This window comes from Bacillus rossius, chromosome 3 (genome assembly GCF_032445375.1).
Source record: "Bacillus rossius redtenbacheri isolate Brsri chromosome 3, Brsri_v3, whole genome shotgun sequence".
NCBI classification, from domain to species: domain Eukaryota; kingdom Metazoa; phylum Arthropoda; class Insecta; order Phasmatodea; family Bacillidae; genus Bacillus; species Bacillus rossius.
Genome location: NC_086332.1, coordinates 73404952 through 73424129, shown reverse-complemented (window position 1 = coordinate 73424129; position 19178 = coordinate 73404952). Strand labels below are relative to the sequence as shown.

The 19178-nt window shown below is 35.2% G+C and overlaps 1 protein-coding gene across 2 annotated transcripts in view; it reads right to left on the bottom strand.

Annotated features, from left to right (window-relative positions):
* LOC134530892 (phosphoserine phosphatase) overlaps window positions 1-19178 on the bottom strand; it is an 85210-nt gene that overhangs the window by 11322 nt on the left and 54710 nt on the right. For both annotated transcript variants that reach the window (XM_063366171.1, XM_063366170.1), the window contains exons 2-5: window positions 12632-12825; window positions 11104-11238; window positions 5588-5733; window positions 2924-3085 (exon numbers count right to left, since the gene is read on the bottom strand). In XM_063366171.1, coding sequence (XP_063222241.1) covers window positions 2924-3085; window positions 5588-5733; window positions 11104-11238; window positions 12632-12771 — 583 coding nt within the window. In that variant the 5' untranslated portion in view covers window positions 12772-12825. The remainder of the gene's footprint in view (window positions 1-2923; window positions 3086-5587; window positions 5734-11103; window positions 11239-12631; window positions 12826-19178) is intronic.

Genomic DNA, 19178 nt, shown 5'->3' with positions numbered 1-19178 from the left:
GTGTTCTCTTTCCACGCCTTTCATAATCTGAGTCTTCAATCTTTTCAAGGAGCACGCACTGCGCACTGAGCGTACTTTGATGAGAAGCCTAAGATGTACATCAAGCTCTGTCCCTGTCCGAAAACGCCCAAATATTCACCTTCGGCCAACCTCGGGATTTGTTTTTTTTTGCGCAAGAAAAATGAATTCAAATATTAAAAGTGGTCAGTTAGGTTAGCTACATTAAAACACTTTAGAACACTATGGACAGTTAGTTAGGTTAGTATAGCTACATTAAAATAAACAGAGAAATATAAATACGTATATATAAATAAATAAACCCGAGGTTGGCCGAAGGTGAATATTCGGGCGTGTTCGGGCAGGGACAGAACTTGATGTACATCTTAGGCTTCCCCCTCCCCTACAATTTTTCCCTTCTTAATCCCTTATTCGTCGTGTCGCTCCCACCCCTTTCACAAGCTCCGCCCAAGTGACCTTCATCTGCGATCGGGTTCTGCGCACATTGGCCGTGGTGTTGTTCCAGGTGAATTCTAACCATCAGACTACTATGTATTTATCAGCGGCATTCTTGTGTATTTTCAACCTTACCAATGCGTGTATTTTATTTTTACAAGTGATTTTTTTTTATTACACGTATGGAAGCTGAAGGGGAAATTAGTTGTTTCTAGAAGTTTAATAAGCCACACGCTTATAGGCGTTTTACGCTTAACTTTTATACAGAATAACTAACTAATGTGATGTTATCTTCTATCTAGTTGAAATATTACGTTATTTTGTCCTGACCTTTATTTTATTATTAAGTTATATGGCAAAAGTAGGCAGATTGGCAGTTTTCTTAGTATGATATATTTTGGTAAACTGAGTATTGTGCAGTTAAAAATATCGAGAAAAAAGAATCAATGTGTCTTATTCACACGAAACATAGAAACTATTTATTTATGCGGCGTGATTATTATCGGAAACAAGTTGTTTCGAAGTTTGTTCAGAGAAAAACATAACCTTTTTTTAGATACATCGTATAACTCACATACTTAATTTCTGAGTAAATAGAATTAAGGCAAAACCTTAAATTTCACGAAAATATATTATTTAACTCATTTGAAAGAATTATTTCCCAGTATTAAATGAAAGTTACACACGTAGTCAGCTGTATGACGGGGTTATGACGGCTATGACGGGTCTACAACTGACAAGCCATTGCGCCTTACGTATGACGGGCATGTCATAGCTAAGGAGTCTTCCAGAAGGCAAAAAAAGATCCATGCTCGCTTTTAGTAGCGAAAAGTCATACCGATGACGCGTCATGCTTGCCCGGCAGGACACCTTGAAGAAAGCATTTATGTAATCTGACTACTGAACCACCATGGTCTCCTAGGAGTACTCATGTTAAATTAGATTAAACACAGATACAGGCAGTGAGATTTTTCCACTGTTTTTCCTAAAGTGTTATAGTAAGCTTGGATACACGGTAAGATGCTTGTTTAGTTTAAAGAGGGTCTTTTTAGCACCAGGCATGTCCTGGATTTTCTGATGACCTGGGATGAGTAGTCCCAGATGGACTTATTCTTTCATTTTCAATAACAATAAGTCATGGAAATTTTTGTCATGGATTTTAGACAACACCATAATTTGGATACTCAATACTTCATAATATTTTCAGCTCAATACCCTCAAAACTTAAGTTACTTTTAATAAAAACAAACATACCTGCACATTATGCATTCAATAATCAATAAACAATTTTGTGTGTCTATTTTGCAAGGAAACCACTTGTTTCTTGCTAGTTAATGTTAAAGATAAATCAATATCACATGGCTGAAAATTGCATCTGTTGGTTTACGTTTATACAGCTTGATGATCCCAGCTTGATGAGATTTTGCAACCTTAACCAAAGCAAGAGGAAGGTTACTTACTGTCTACCCAATACATATTTAAAAAAAAAATTGCTCTCTTCTCCCTAAATGAAATCTCTTCCTTCTGCATAAAACCCAGGCAACACTAAGTACTTCAATTAGTAGTTAAATATATTATGTTAGGAATGCATGATTTTGCTATAATGGTGAGAAACTGTGCTCATGTAGCTATATTAATTATATGTATTTGCGAGAATAATTGCCTATTTACAAAGATATGGGCATTAAAATTAAGTCTCTTCTAGTACTTACTAAGTACTTGTAAGTACAGTTAAGTTCCTTTCTGAAAAAAAATAACAGTTTCCTTGATCATGTTTATTTAATATAACTAATGGTGGGTCAAACCACAATTTTCTCAAATCCAAATCCCAAACAGTAATTCGAATCCAAATCTAGGTGTCAAAGGGTTCAAAATAAAATAATGTACAAGAAATGTAAAACATTATTATGATGTTGAAACATTAAATATATCTTGGGGAATGGTAACATAACAGGTATGAAGAAAAAAAATTGACTTAGTAAACTTCAGACCGGTGTTTAATTTTTTTATTTACTTTCTCTAATACATATTCTTCTTCAAATCTTTTTCCTCAAATAACGAATCCTAAAATACCATGGATTTTATGGTATTTAAGGATTTGATTGACCCATCCATAAATAAAACTGTTTCGTACTGTCCATAACCATGCTCATGACTATTCTTATACCAATTTATCGTGGTAACCATCACCATCCCAACAGATCCATTGTCTGTTCTCGCCCAAAACGTACACGAAGGTTGATCGCAGTGTTAACACATATGCACACTACCTTGAAGTTCCCTAGCTACCAACTTGTGAATACATAAATACCCTACTTAAAGCTAACAGTCTCAATACATAACAAAAACCAATAGCAGAAGGTCAATAAGAACTAGACTAATATCGACCAGCATTTTTAGAATATAAATTGTGTAGCCTCTCACTAAGGCCTCAAGGAAGACCTGCAGACACTTGGTTGAAGGGACTCGCCTATGAATGCATCCGCCGGCGGGCAGGCCTCTGCGTCGGTGGCCCCATCACCCACAAGCACCAAGTTGGAGTAGCCATGCTTCTCCTTCAGGCGCCGGATCACCTCTGCCTTCCCGCCGCTGTTGCAGGTCGGCTCCGTCTCGTCGAAGCCGGCGTAGTCTCCTGCAGGCAAGCATCACCACCTCACCCCTTGGACTCTGGTCTGCAGGTTGCTGTAAAAGACATGATTTAAGTCCAGGCCAATCTTCAACCAAATAAGGGGTATCACTCAAAGACCATAGAATTCTGGGGGTCTTCGGTAGCTATAATTGCTTTGGTATAGAGGCTAATTAATATGGCAAATAGTGGTAAAACTTAGATAACACCAAGATGAAAGTTAACACCCCACCTAACACTGGAAGTCTAAGTAAAACACAAAATGCAACCAAACTCACCTGAATAGCCTTATATTTTCTACTGGGGTGCTGTCACAACTTAGAAACACACAAGATAGAATCTTCTAAGTTATACCTGTTCTCAGTTATGATAGTTCTATGTTATGTGGTTCGGATTGTGTGTTTCTTAGTTACGTGTTTCTAAGTTATAACTTTCTACATTACGACGTTTCTAAGTTGTGTGATTCTGCATTGCGTGTTTCTAAGTTATGATAGTTCTAAGTTGTGATTAATCATTGCTTGTTTCTAAGTTATGACAGTTCTAAGTTGTGTGTTTCTAAGTTGTGATAGTTCTAAGTTATGACTTTCTACATTACGGCATTTCTAAGTTGTGTGATTCTGCGTTGTGTGTTTCTAAGTTACGTGTTTCTAAGTTATGATCGTTCTAACTTATGACAGTTCTAGGTTACGTGAATTTTTTGGAGCTTTCTAAGTTATGACTGTAAGTTGTGTGTTTTTAAGTTATGTGTGGTTCCCTTTTCTACTAAAACATAATTTATTAATAAATCTTTAAAATTTTATCTAAAAAAAATTAATGACTAGGTTCTATCTTAAAAAAAAATTATGTAGTATCTAGTGAATGTTTTTTCTAAATATAATGGAAAAATAAAAAAAATGGTTGTCTGTAAAGTCGGTTTACGGACGATAGTTTAACGTGATGTCATAACAAAACATTGATGAAATGATTGATCCAGAAGAAAAGGAAATATATTCGGCCTGAGACTGAGCCGTAATAGGTTTTTGCAACCAAACCATTTAGGCATTAAAAATATTATATTCTTCGAGGAAGAAATTTTTTTTTTAATTTTTCTATCTTTCGTATAATAAAATAAACCTCTGCATACTTTTATGAATAAAATTGAATCATTTTTATTGAATTATCACTATTTTGTATGGATACAAAGGAGTGAAATTAAATGTACAATTTAATTAATAAACTTACTTTTATTTGCACTCATTAATTCAAATATATTTATTACTTTTTAAATGTTGCGTGCACTGTATTTATTTTTACAAGTAAAAAAATATTCGCAACTGTCGGTATTCGAATCGACAAACTTTGGAATGGAAGTTAGCTACGCTGACCGCACAGCCACGAGGTCATAATTATAATAACAATTTCAGATGTTATATACATATTTATAACAATTTTGTTCACGGGAGGGGAATAATATTATTTCGTTTTTATAACACGATTTTATAACAAATACGCATCCCAAATACACCTAACTTATGTATAATGTGTTACAATATTTTTTTAAAACATTGTGCAAAAGGTTCCAGGTGTAATTTGAATTATTATGTGTAACTGTAAAACACCATTGTTGGTTCAAAACGTATTTGAATATTCAACATTACTTTTAAATAACCGTACCGATTGTGATGAAAATCGGTGGACGATCGTTAAATTACATAATATTAATAATTCAAACGACGAAAATATGATTGAAACGTCAAATCGATGGTTGTTCCAATAGAGTGGAAGAGAGATGCCACGCATGCGTACAATGAGCATGAAGATAGAGGCCACGCATCCGTACAATGAGCAAACAGGACACATCCGTAGTGGGACTGTTACGTAAATTAAAACAGTCAATATCTGGTCCCACATACAGGTAGTTTACCTTAGGGGAAACATGGGCTATCAATATATATATATATATATATATATATATATATATATATATATATATATATATATATATATATATAGAGAGAGAGAGAGAGAGAGAGAGATTTTTAAAAACATAATAACAGTATCTAATACCAATACGTAATAAAGTGACAAATAGTACAATTAAGATTACAATTTATGTCAGCACAGAAAGATATTGAAACCAATCAATCATAAATATTCTATCCCACTGCTAATAAAGTTATGTAATTCCAATAGCATCGTTTCTTGTTTTATACATAAAATATGAGTATATGTCATAAGCTGAGAAGTCCCATAAGTCCAACATTCAAAAAAACATGTAAACTAAAACATAATCATAAATTTTTTTTATCATTTATGTGTAAATATTATGATCTCATTATCTGTATAATAATTTATTTCTGGTTAAGGATGATAAAGATAACTACAACATATCTTTATATGTTGTAACTATCATAAAATAATTAATAATGTCATTCATTTTGAGTTTGGTAAAAACACACTTACAAAACCTTAAAAACTCTGAAAGAAAGTGACATCGCTCAGCGATAACGTACAGGAACAATGACTGACCGTTGAGGAAGAACTTGAGCCTGTTCGCGAACACGTTCTGCAGGGGAACTCCCAGTTCGAGGGCCACAGGAGTGATTATCCCCCGGATGCCGCCAGACACCAGGTAGACAGGGATGCACTTCCTGTGCAGTACGTCCACCAGTGACCTGCAGGGAAGAGGTCGCGTGAGATGGAACTTTTAGTACAGCGAGTCGAAGTGTTCGGGTGTCCCAACCAGGGGTGTACACAGGTGGTGAGATGGGAGGGGATAATTTCTCTTTTCCACCTTACCTCACAAATGTAAAAAATATATTTCATTACCACCAACAAATGGAAAGAATTTGGTAGCAAACAGTGGGTAAAGTGGTATGACCTTCCCTCCCCATTCCAAAAATAAAATTTTGTGTACGCTCCTGGTTTCAACTACACATGTGGGCAAGCCAGTGTACATTCACTCCGTGCCTGACAAGTTGATAACCCTCTCTCTCACCCACCACCAACTACATGGTCAATGTTTAGTTTTTTACAGATGAATTAACTCATGGATTAACCGCGTAAATTTAATCTATTAATATGAATTTTAAAAAACCTATGTAAACCAAAAGACAATATTATAAGTTTCTGAAAAGGTTAATTTGTTGCTAAATGAGCTGATGTTTACAGAAATTAACAAAACCTACGCACTTAAAAGTGTGAAATGACCTGGATTACCATAGAGAACTACAAAATTGACTAACACACTTTCACAAAGCACTTTTCCGCCTTTGCAGATCGATACGACCTTTCGAGCTAACTCAAGTCTTACACATAGTAGGAATTTTCACTTTAAAGCACAATAGAAATTTTAGATGCCTAGAAGATGTTTAATATTTATTCAGATTTCAGTATAAAGTAATATGTACTTGTTTCCCTATAAGAACCAAAACTGTTTTTTTTTTGTAAGTACAGTAAAGGCTTTTTAAAGGGGCCTGCCTAGTCAGGGGATGTATCTGTATTATTGAGACGGGATGATATGTGTGATGCTCCCTGATGTTTCTAGAATGTTATCGCCTCTACGCACAAGGCTCTGAACTGGCACACAGTGTTCTTGTCATGCATAGACAACTACAAAATTTCAGCAGTAACCATAACATTACATGACAAAGAAATGAAGATAGGATTACATCAAGTCACTTGAGTGCTTTCAAGAATCTGTACCAGGGATTGCATGCCTAAAAATAATGCTGAAAACACACATTTCAGTCCTTTTCACTCTCCTAAAAATGCAGTTTAAAAACTAAATACATAAACATAACTATTCATTCATAAATGCTTTTCATAAAAAGATAACACTAGAATATCTTGAGCAGGTCTTAAATTGTGTGGTTTCTTCTGAAACTCTGCACACTGAATGTATACCCAGGTAGGCAGGGCCCTCAATCTGGCAAGTTCAGACCATGGCTGTCCCAGATTAGTCATTTGCGGATTATAAAACGTTCAAATAGTTTTAATACTAATACCAAAGATAATTTAAAATACAGTTCAATGTTATATGAAACAAGTAATAAGCTGATGTATATAAAAAAAAAACACGAGCATTTGTTTTTAAAAAAGTCTCTGATATCATGTAGTGTCCGTAATTCAGCGCTCTCTTCAAATCACAATGGATTATACACAAATCCATGATTTACTGTAAAAAAGTTATAGCTTTGCTTGATTGGTGCCACACTACAGAATGTGCCAAACCAAAGAATACTGGATTAAAGAGCGCTGAGTGTATATACAAGCTGTACTCAGAAATCTGCAATAAAATTTCCCTCACCTTTCATGACCAAAATTTAAAATTTTCCTGACTATTTTGTTAAATTATTTTAATATTTTGCATTTTTCTGAAAGAAATAATGAATATACAGCCTTCAACACTCCCATAGCTGACCTAGAACAATGTAACAAGAAGAACAATTCAAACAGAACCTTGCATATGCCATTTTGTAGTGTGTATGGCTATGCGAAAACACACCATATATAAAAATTATTTTAAAGTCTAGGTGATGGCCGACTGGAGTATGAAATTTTACCTTAAAATTACTTTACCACTGGGAAATTTTCATGACTTTTTCAGGATATTAAGTAAATTATCATACTTTCCCTGACAATTTCAACTTCCCTGACTTTCCAGAATGGAGACATCCTGATATATAATGCATAAATATGAGATTATATGGAGAATTGCGATAAAAGCTAAATAACACAGAAAAGCATGTCAAAACACCATAGTATAGAGAAATTAAAGTCAAAACATCATATAACAACAAAAAGCATTTAAAATCATTAAATTAATCAGCATTTTAAATCAAAACTTACAAATGTATAATCTTTTAATAGATAAAGTTCAATAAATGTAATTTATTAGGCATGAAGTTTGTACCAAAATTTATTTACTTAATAGTAATATGGATTTTTTTTTTTTTTTTAACTTTTTTAAGCTTGTAACCGTTATTAATAACTCTTTTTTACATTACAACACTGGTACATTTTTCAAGCACACAAATACTTGCATATTTATTTTTATTGTTCCGAGTATTTAGACATGTTTATTAAAATCATTATATAGTAAAAAGTGCATTATGTATTAGCCAAAATGACTCATTTTGGTGAAATAATATCTTGAAACATTTAAGTGTCATATTTGTTGAATAATGTGCTATATTTATGGGGGGAAAAAACAAAAACAGAAATCATTAAAATATAAAAAAAAAATAAAAAAAAAAAATAGCCAGTCATGGGGACTGTCAACAGAAGTGAAAACTTAAAAATTTGTTTTTAAATGTGTAATATGACATCATTTCTACGTCAAATGTATGTAAGAAAATGATTTTGGTATTATATCAGTATGATGTCAGCATGATATAATTTATCCTTTTTAAGTAAAAATTCATTTCCTAGCTATGACTTACCAGTTATGTCAGACCTAGGTCATGTATTCACGTGTTCAAATTAACTTCACTTACTGCTACTACAGCATGTCTGTGATGCGAACTCACAAGATTTTACTCATCCAAAAAAGAGTCCAACACGCACATGATACAGTCGAGTATATACAATGTAGTGATGGCCCGATATTCAATATCGGAGATCGGTAATATCGGCACATTTTTCAATATCGGACATCGGTAAATACTTGCGATATTTTGATAACCAATGTTTGCTCTCGCCAATAATACTTCTGACATAACCTTAACCGTAATTCCAAGCTTATTTTCCGCGGGCGTAATTTATCTTTCTTCACGTCACCGTATTACCTAGTAATTCCAAGCATATATTCCAATGAAACAATTTCAAGCCTATTTCTTCTTTCTGATATGCAATGCATCTGAACAGTACAATTCTTCCATGTGTACACAAATCCCAGTCATTGGTGCATATTTATTTGTTTCAGATATTCACAAAGTGTTTTCGCTTGATCAATTTTCGAAGTTCACTAAGTGTACATAAATTGAAAACATAAACAAAAATAATTACAATATTTAATTTAATAAGTTGTGTAGCTATAAGTACACATGAAGAAGAATAAAGTTGCTCCTTGATACAACAGGCATTTTCTTTCCGTGTCGTTTCATGGTTGCCAACTGCTGTTCTATACAAAGACGTTACGTAAGTTTTGCAAAAGCTAAAATATGAAACGTGTTTAAGTAGGGCAAGTTGCAGCACAGGTATTATGTTGGCCACATTGAGTGCATTGCCAACAACATAAATAAAAATGTGTGGTTTTATAAACTCTGCAGTACGTTCCAAAGTTGTATTGAAATTACTTTTCACATATTTTTAACTTGTTTTTGCACCAATAAATGGAGTGATACACTTAAACAATGGTCATAAAATTTGCTAATTGATGACCTTCCTTTCTAGCATGTTGTTTACCATGATGAAATTTTACAAAGGGTACAAAAGTTTGATGTTTTTCGGATGATATTTTTCGTAAATTACAGTTGAGACACTGGACTAAGTACATGCAGTGACTCGTGATTCATACATTATAAGCAAATACACTAGAGACTAATACCGGACCAGCTACAAGATTTTTGTGTGAAAACGTGGCGTTGTTTTCACCTCAGTCCAATAGATGGCAGACGGCATGCCTCTTTACGCTAGGTTATTTTTCACACTCCCACCTGTGTTGTTAGTATAGAGCTGTCCGGGTTATAAGCATTATTGTTTTGTCAGTACAATGCGCAATGCCGCCGAAAAGTGATACAGAGAAATTTAAATCAGCTCTTCAAGTTATTTGTTCACAGTTGATTGAAGATTCACCGACAGCCTCAAAAACTGAAAATAGTTTATCAAATGAAGTTGCACAGTATCTATCAGAACCAAACATACCATTGAATGACAGCCCACTGGCGTACTGGAAGGCAAATTCTACCTTTCCGAGACTGAAATTGTTAGCCAGAATATATCTTGGCTTTCCACCTGCCTCAATTCATTCTGAAAGATTGTTTAGCTCTGCAGGTGGAATTTGTACCAAAAAATGGAATTGCCTTTCACCTGAACACATTCAAATACTAACATTTCTCCACAAAAATCTGAAATTTGTTTCCTTGTAGTTACAATATGTTTTTTGCATACTGTAGGTAATACCTACAACAGAATACTGCTTTATCTGGCCTTGAAAAATTATTTAATTTTTTAAGACCTTGAATTTAGAGAGCTTATTTGTAGGCTATTATGATAATTTCATTATTAGCTTTCATTTAATGAGAATTTACAATATTTTACAATTAATAAAAATAATATACATTCACATAAGTATGTTTTATTAGTATTTAACATTTTTCATTAGTGTCTCTAACAATACTCCAAAACCACAATTTTATAGAATCAGTGTTAGAAATGAGATAGGCCTATTATCGGAATATCGGGTATCGGGTATCGGATCAGAAAATTTGGAAATATCGGAATCGGTATCGGTATCGGGTTTTTGGATATTGGGCCATCACTAATACAATGTATTAGTGTATATGTGCGTATACATGCACACAGGCCGCTGCAATTTGCCAGTCTGGCGCAACACGTCACTAGCATGTTTAACGCGAACCCGTAAGTTTTGACCCTACCAAAAATCGCTCAACGCGACTACAGAAGTTTTCACTTCAAAAGAACTTAAATCCACAAATAATCAACATTCACTGCATAAATAAATAAACAAAAGAAAATCGCTGAACGCGGTCAATTTAATTTCACATACTGCTACTACAGCATGTCGGTGATGCGAACTCACAAGATTTTACCCATGTACACAGGCCACTGCGCGTCGCCAGTCCGTGCAACATGTCACTAGTATATCGGTGACACAAACCCATTAGTTATGCCCCTACCAAAAATTGCTCAACGCTGCTAAAGAAGTTTTCACTTCAAAAAAATCTTCTGTTTTAAAAGCAAAATTGACCTAATACAAAATCATAAAATCTTATCTGCAATAATAAACTGAAGCGACAACAAGGACAACAGCATACAGTTGAACTGCACGAGCGTTGTCTGAGGCGAGCCCCGTGACTCACTTTATTCCTGGGGACAGCTTGGAGGGTCGGGTGCGTATGAACTCACGCAGCTGGCTCATGGACGGCTGGATGATGTCCAGGCGACGGGTGAGCGCCTGCTTGAAGTTGAGGTTCCCCCGCATGGCTTCTTTCGTTCTGGAACAAACACGGCCAGCAACAGGCACTCTAATAAACTGCCCACACACCTCTGGGTGTTCTCCGAGTCTCAGGACTCACTCTAGTCCCCGGAAAAAAATGTCATGAATTGTAGATACAGTCACAAAACTCAATTTTTGCTGTACAGTAGTGTCTGGCTTATCCAACAAAAGCAGGCCGGCAGATGTTGGATAAGTAAAAATTTTGAATAATAGGGAGGTATTAAAAAAAAGCCTATTAAACTCCAAACTCTCTTATGATTTCACACAAAATAATAAACCTAAGAATCATGTTTTAGAATGAAACAACTGAAAAAATTAACTAACAAGTCTGAGTAACTAATTAGTTGCAGTGAGTTGGGATAAATAAAAAAAATAGACTACGTTCACTATCACAACTTGTATATCTTGTTTTAGATTTTTTTTTGTAGGATGATGGTCGGGAGAGCGAAGGTCGGATAAGAGACTATACTGTACTGTATTTCTGTGTTGCTTCTGATTGAAACTTTTTTTTAAACACCTAAGGATACCAAAAGTTTAAACACTGATATGATTATTGAACAAGACTCCATTTTTCAAAATAGGCCTGAAGAATTTATACAAACTATTTTGCCAAGGCAGCAATAGAAAATACATGCAGACTTTTGCTAGTTTGTGTCAGTTTATATGTGATTACACAAAATTATAAAAAATACCTTGAAGGTCCAGTCCCCTTAAGCCACTGTGCATTAAAGTATAACGTAGAACCCAAACCAAATAAGCAATGAGAATTATCCATCCCTCTTTTACTACAGCCAGCCCCAACTGCACCCTTCCATGACTAAACGGGGCCTAATCATACAAGGGTGGTTTGATAAGTTACTTGGTTTGATATTAAGGAAAACAATTTGAGTATCTTATACTTTATTTTTAACACAGTCCTCTCGAAGTTCAATGCACTTGCCCCAACATTTCACCAGCTTCGCACTTAATTTTCGGAAATAAATTTTTTCGAGACTTGCAAAATACTATTTTACTTCTTGTATGACCACTTTATTTGACCGAAATTTTGGTCCTGCCAGAAAAGTTTTGAGTTCGGAAATAAATGGCAGTCCGAGGGAACTAGATCTGGTGAAGAGCCAGGAAGCAGAAGTAGTTCAAATCACAGCTCGACCTATTTTTGCTGAGCTGCACTGCTTGAATGCACCGGCACATTGTCATGGTGAAATATTGCCTTTTTCTTCGGGCCATTCTCACACTTGTGTCCCAACAACTGCATAACAATGAACTTTTTCAAAACAACTTGAGACCACAGATTATTTATTCATAGGATGAAAATGTAATTAGTTAGAGCTAGAGCTAGCTATTTAGTATGCAAAACAATTTATTTATAGAACCACCCTCGTAGCACTCACATGGCAGACACCTCGTAGCCCCTGCCACAGAACTTGGCCAGCTCATCGATTGCTTCTTCTTGGGTCACCGTTGAGTCCACGTCGAAACACACAGCGTCCGCGCACTTCCACACCCTCATGACATCCTCCTTCGTGGCCATGGCAGCGACAGCAGGAACAGTTCTTGCTCGAGCGATCAAATCCAAACTCAGCAGCTGCACACAAACGTTACACCCCGTTATCAGTAAAAGTCATCAAGAATGTGAGTAACATGTCAGTCAACTGAGTGGTACACATGAAACTAGGAATTAGATTGTATAGATCATTTCTGTTTAAACATTACAGCTCAAGAAACAACACAAGCAAAAATGGATGGCTTGAGTTGGTGAACTACTTACGCTGTAGTGCAGTTAAAACAGAAATAATCCTTATCAAGTCTTTTTGTTTTCAGTTCTTTTAAAATATGTGCATAGTAGATAACCATAAGCTACATGGCTCGTCCTCCGTGGCAGTTTTGTATTAGACACAGTTACAGCAGGTTTAGTCCCACACACTGTACTTCGAACACTGTCGCCCTAATGAAAAACTTTCCAAATTTGTCTGTGAATCTTTGGCGCTGTTTAAGTTACATACGGGGCAAACTTAAAATTCGAATTAGCAAGTCTGCAAATGGAAACAAACAACCCATGCCATTGTGTGGGTATTAACACAGAACTTTGTCACACTGTTCTTAGTTGTTACAACATGGAAACATTAGCGTGAATATGTGACAAAAATAACACAGTGCACATTTCTGGTGTATTGTAGGTGTACACAGAGTTGATATGTGCATGATAAGAAAATATCATCTTATCATCTCTATATGTTGTGTCCTTGAGCCTACTAAGTTACTGAGTTATGATGTTGAATAACTGCAAACAAAGCACTGTTTTAAAGTAGTACTACCATAAACTTATCCTGAAATTTTCAACACAATACCTAACTTGCATAAAAATTAGACAGCAAACATCTTCAATAGATGCTAATGGTTAAGTAGTTCGCTGATCTACATGCTCCTTCAAAACTTCTTCACAAGTCATAGTTCTAAGAATATACTGTCTTAATTACACAGCCAACACTTTCACTAAATTGCATTGTATTAACAACACATCTCTTAACTTGAGAGTTTTCGAAAGTATATTTAAGAGAATCTCTTCTTGAGAGCCTACAAAAATGATTTGTACAGCTACACTTCATAAAAAATGAAAAGCGAGAATCATATGATTAATGACAAGGTACTAAAAAAAAACCAGTCACACATTATTCTTACTAATGGAATAGTGATACTAATGGAACAGTGAAATCTCAAAACATACATGCAGTAATGCAATATATAGAACAATATTGGATTTAGACTAATACTAGCCAACTTTATACAGTACAGATATTGAACACTACAAAGTTAATCATCAACTATATCAGGACTTTCTGAAATTTTATGGGTTATACCCATAAGCACATTTAAAATTAATATCTGTATTTATTTCTTTAAGTTTACAATTCAACGCAATCAAAATTAACTTGTGCACCAAAGGTAAAGAAAAATAGAACCATCCCTACAGCACACTTGCAAGAAGCTATACAAGTCATATTCTCAGCATCCATTCACACAACGCAAGTTCACCACGAGTCGACGTGTACAAGGTGTGGACCTTCTAGTATACAAGAAAGACCTAGGTGTGTACTTGGCTCAATGCTTGTTCACTACGCAAGTCAGAACAGCAGCAAGCACATTTTGTTTTGACACAGCAATATAAGAGCTGTTAGGCCCTCAATGACACAAAGAGGGCCAACTGTGGATGTTCCCTCTTGAACGGCCACTGTTCCTACCAATAGCAAAATGTGAAAAAAAATTATTCAAAAAATGCAATGCCATTTAAAAAATGAATTTTTTCGGTCCTATTTCAAATCATTAATTTGAAAATGAAATAAAACTGTTGAAAATAAAAACTTTTCTATCAAGTATAGTTTCGGATGTTTCACTTTTTTGCCAAATTCCTTATCAGATAGTTTTTATTATTGAAAGATAGACAAAATATTTAACATTGGAATAAAAGATTAACTGTCTAACTACACTATTAGTTTGCTTATAACTCAACAACTTCAGTCATTATGATCACGATTTTCTTTACATTTTAACTCTTAGTATCCCTACTTTAATACCTAAGACATGAAGTGAGGTGGCGAAGGTTAAGAGTGGTAAGACGCTGGGCCGCTGGACTCGCATTCAAAAGGACCTGAGTTCTAATCTCAGGCTGATCATCCTACGAATAGGCAGAGCTCTACAAACACCAGGCACCAGATCGCCTAACTTTTACTTGCTGCCAACTAACTACTGCCAAGATATGAGATATAACTATAAGAAGGGGGACCCAAAAATAATTGGACTGAGAGTGCGCTGCCATTCGTAGATGTAGCAGAGAGTTCTCCCACTAGATTGGGTTAGTAGATACCTTCAATAAACAGCTGTACAGACAGCGTCAGTTTGTAGGTTAACATTTGATCGTAGTATTGTTTTTCTCTTACTGTTCTCATGTTCTACCTTCGAGTCGTTATGAAATATTTAAACAAACAAAGAGTCGTTATGAAATATTTAAACAAACAAAGAGTTTGTTTGAAGTTTTGTTACCTGCTTGAAAAATTGGCAACGGAAGCTTACCAAATGTTTCAACAGACTTTTTCAAGGAGGATGCTATGGGCCACACACAAGTTTTTGGTGGTTTGGGCACTTTAAACGTGGTGAGATGAGTGTTGAAAACCATGATCGTTCTGAGTGCCATTAAACATCTTGAAACGTTGAAAACGTTCAAAAAATCAACGAGGACAGTCGTTTTACGATCAATGAAATTTCAGCAGAGACAGGAGTGAGTTGGAGCTCATGCCAGCGGATTTTGACTAAGGATTTGAAAATGAAACATATTGTCGCTAAATTTGTTCACCTTCTCAAACAGGACCAAAAAAAAATTTGATTGAATTTGAGCCAGGACTTGAAAAAAAGAGATTAAAAGTGTTCCAAACTTTTTGACCAAAATCATTACAAGTGATGAGAGTTGGTGTTACAGGTATGAAACCAGAAACCAAGCAAGTGTCAAGACAGTGAATGACTCTCAACTCCCTCAGACCAAAAAAAGCAAGACAAGTGAGATTGAATGTTAAGACAATGATCATTTTTTTTTTTTATGTTCGTGGAATTGTGCACCAGGAATTTGTTCCCTCTGGCCAGACTGTTAACCAGCACTTTTATATTTGGAAGTTTTAAGACGTTTTTTGCGAGAGGATGTGCAAACACCCGCAACTTTGGCTATCAGGTGACTGGTTCCTTCATCATGACAACACCCCCATACACACGGCCTTACGAGTGACCCGCTATTTGGCCTCTTAGGGGTGGTCTGTCGTTCCCCATCCTCCGTATTCGCCAGAACTAGCCCCATGCGACTTTTTCATTTTCCAGAGAATGAAGAAAAATCTAAAAGGGAAGCGTTTTGATTATGTGGAGGCGGTAAAAAAAACAACTTCGCAAAGGGCGCTAGAGGATATCAAAGTTGAAGAGTTCCAGAGATGCTTCAAACAGTGGGGAAAAAAAAAATTGACAAGTGCATCGCATCTAATGGAGAGTACTTTGTAGGTGACAAGGAATTTTGTAAAAAGGGTAATAAATAAATTATTATGACAAAAATCTGTTGTTTTTTTTTGGTCCCCTCGTACACAGAGACAAGATTTTATGGTTTTATTTTTAGTTCAATTTCAATTTTAAAACAGGGTTTTGTTAAATTTATATTTTGCATTTTTACGATAAAATAATTTATAATAAATTGGTCCAAAACAGATAAATTCAAACAATAAAATTAAATTAGCAAGCATTTGTGGTTTAACAGTAATTCAATAAGAGATGCACAATAAAACCAATTAAATTAAATTTTCAGATCCATGCACTTTTGACACAATGTTTATTTGTCTGGAAATAACAACATTATTTGAATTTGAAACATAACAGGATTACTTTTTTTATGTTTTGAATTAAGTTTTGGTTAAATGCTACTTAGTTACATTACATAACTTGCATTTCGGTGTTATGAGGTGTTTTGACATGCTTTTTGGTGTTATTTCGGTTTTATCGCAATTCACCACATAATATTGACCCTAATACAGTAATTTTTAAAATAATCAGCAAATACTGTCGTTATTAAATGTTTTGCAGAAATGAATCCATCCAAGAAACTGGAACCATATGCATATATTTTACCTGTTGTGCATAGCACAACATGAGCTTGTAAGTAAATAAATATTGTGTGCATATATTTTATCTGTGGTGCGCATCACATGAGCTTGTAAGTGAATGAAGCTTCAAAGAGATTGGTCCTCAGAATCCCCCATGCCAGACCCACTCATCGCGAATACAGCTCCCGTGTGCCCCAAATGCTTCGCAATTTACAAATAGACAACAGTGCAACCTGAAAACATAAGTACTATTATTTTATTTTATCTGGTTCTTAAACTTCACTGCAAGATTCCTGCCCTAGTATCTCTGATAGTGTTGTTGTGGCGACAGTCTTCAAGTAAAGACCTTGCTGATAAACTAAGCCTCAATGAAAAAAGTAATTGCTGACATAAGTCACATATCATTCAAGTTCATCTGCAAACAAAAAAAAACATGTAGCCTGAGCTTTCATCACTGTGATTCCACATGCTTATTGAAGATTTCTCTGACCATGTTTTTTTTTCCTTTCATTTTGCAGCATTGCAAACACTCCTGCAGCACTAATTTAATTTACATCACAAGAACCTTGATTTAGATTAAAATTTGAATTGCTTTACCAAATGATGTACCTAAAACATTTACAATATGATAAAAAAAAACTGGAATGTATCATAATACCTAAATCAAAATACCTAATTAAATCAATTATTAAATTTCAGTAAATATTTTTGTTCGTACAGGGACCAGGCCAATGCCAGTTCAAAAGTAAATATAGTTTTTACGGGCATGAGTGCCCTTGCCCTGGAACAAGGCGGATCCGTGACCCCCCCCCCCCCCCCCCCCCAAGCTCTCACAGAAAGTAAATATTTTTAGTGTAGTCAGGTGTTTTTCTTTCAAGAAAATGATACAAAATTCGGTATTACATAGAAGTCGTTCAACACTAAAATATTTTTATATAGGAGTTTTTACATATATACTTCATTTTTGACATGAATTTCAGACAGAAATATGAATGTGTTTAATCTTGGGTTGGGTGTTACTTCGGCTGAGGATTCGACACCGCTTGTTCAGCAAGAAGAAAAGAAATTTACAGTTGGTTTTTAAGATAAATATTAGTGTCAAATCCATGAACTAATCCAAGCATAATAAATTTGTTTTCTGTATTAAAGTACAAGGACTCTGCTCCTGCATTTGTGTTTCTAAATATTCACTGGTTTCAATGATGTAACTTAGTTAAAATAATGTGTCATTCTATTTTATAGAGTATGAGTATCATGGCCTAGTATTTTAGTAACAGGTCAAAGTTTTTAACAGGGTCGGAACTGGAACTTTTTTATGACTATTTACAAGCCACCATTTGTCTTCCAAAATATTAAAAACACTCCATATCCCAAAAAGTCTCGGCCCCTCTTACAAACTATCATATGGGTGCCCTTGTTTATGGGAATGTGAAACATGAAAACCAGAAACACTGTACAAAAATGAAAACCGACAGTAACGATTAACTCTGAGGGAACTAAAAATGCTGGCAGCGCAGTAACACAACCTGGTAAACAAGGTAAACAGCCGGAATCCACCTGAATAATCTGGACGAGAGAAGCTTGACTATAGCCGGATTACAGAGTAAGCCCAACCACAGAATGCCAGTTTAAAGACCTTTCAACGATAGATTTTTAAAGTAAAATTTTGACGATGATCACATCTACACAGGATTTCTGCAAAACATGACACTGCGAGGGCTCCTTGATCCTTCTTCCTTCCCCCGGGCACTGTAATCCGGTGCAGGGGCATAGCTAGGGAGGAGGTCTGTCCGGGAGGGGGTGGGGGGTGGGGGTGGTCTGGATCCCTCCCTTCCAGGATCTCAAAGAAGAAGAAAACAAGCCAATACACAACAATTCAGCCACACAGCAACAGGTTACGAAGAGATTATTTTGGGAGGATTATTGTAATCCTTAGTGGGCTACAATAATGTCTTTCCTCCCCATTATAGCATGACACATGCCTCGTACACAGAAGCGGTATTGCCGGTTTGCACACGTGTTACAGTAAGGAAGTCTTTCATACAGACTTGACATGTGCGTTTCTTGTATTTGATAACATCAATATTTTTATGTATTTATGACTTGTTTTAACGAAATAATCAAACAATTGACTTAAGAACTAAGTATTAAAAACAATTAAATAAAAATATAATTGTAAAATGTTTAGTATTCTTTTCCCAAGCCAAATCATAACTTAAGTTTCCATGAGTATATAAACGTTAAAGTTCTAAAAGCATATGATTCTGTAAGGTTTAGTGTGACCATTAATTTTCTTTTGAAATCTAAATAA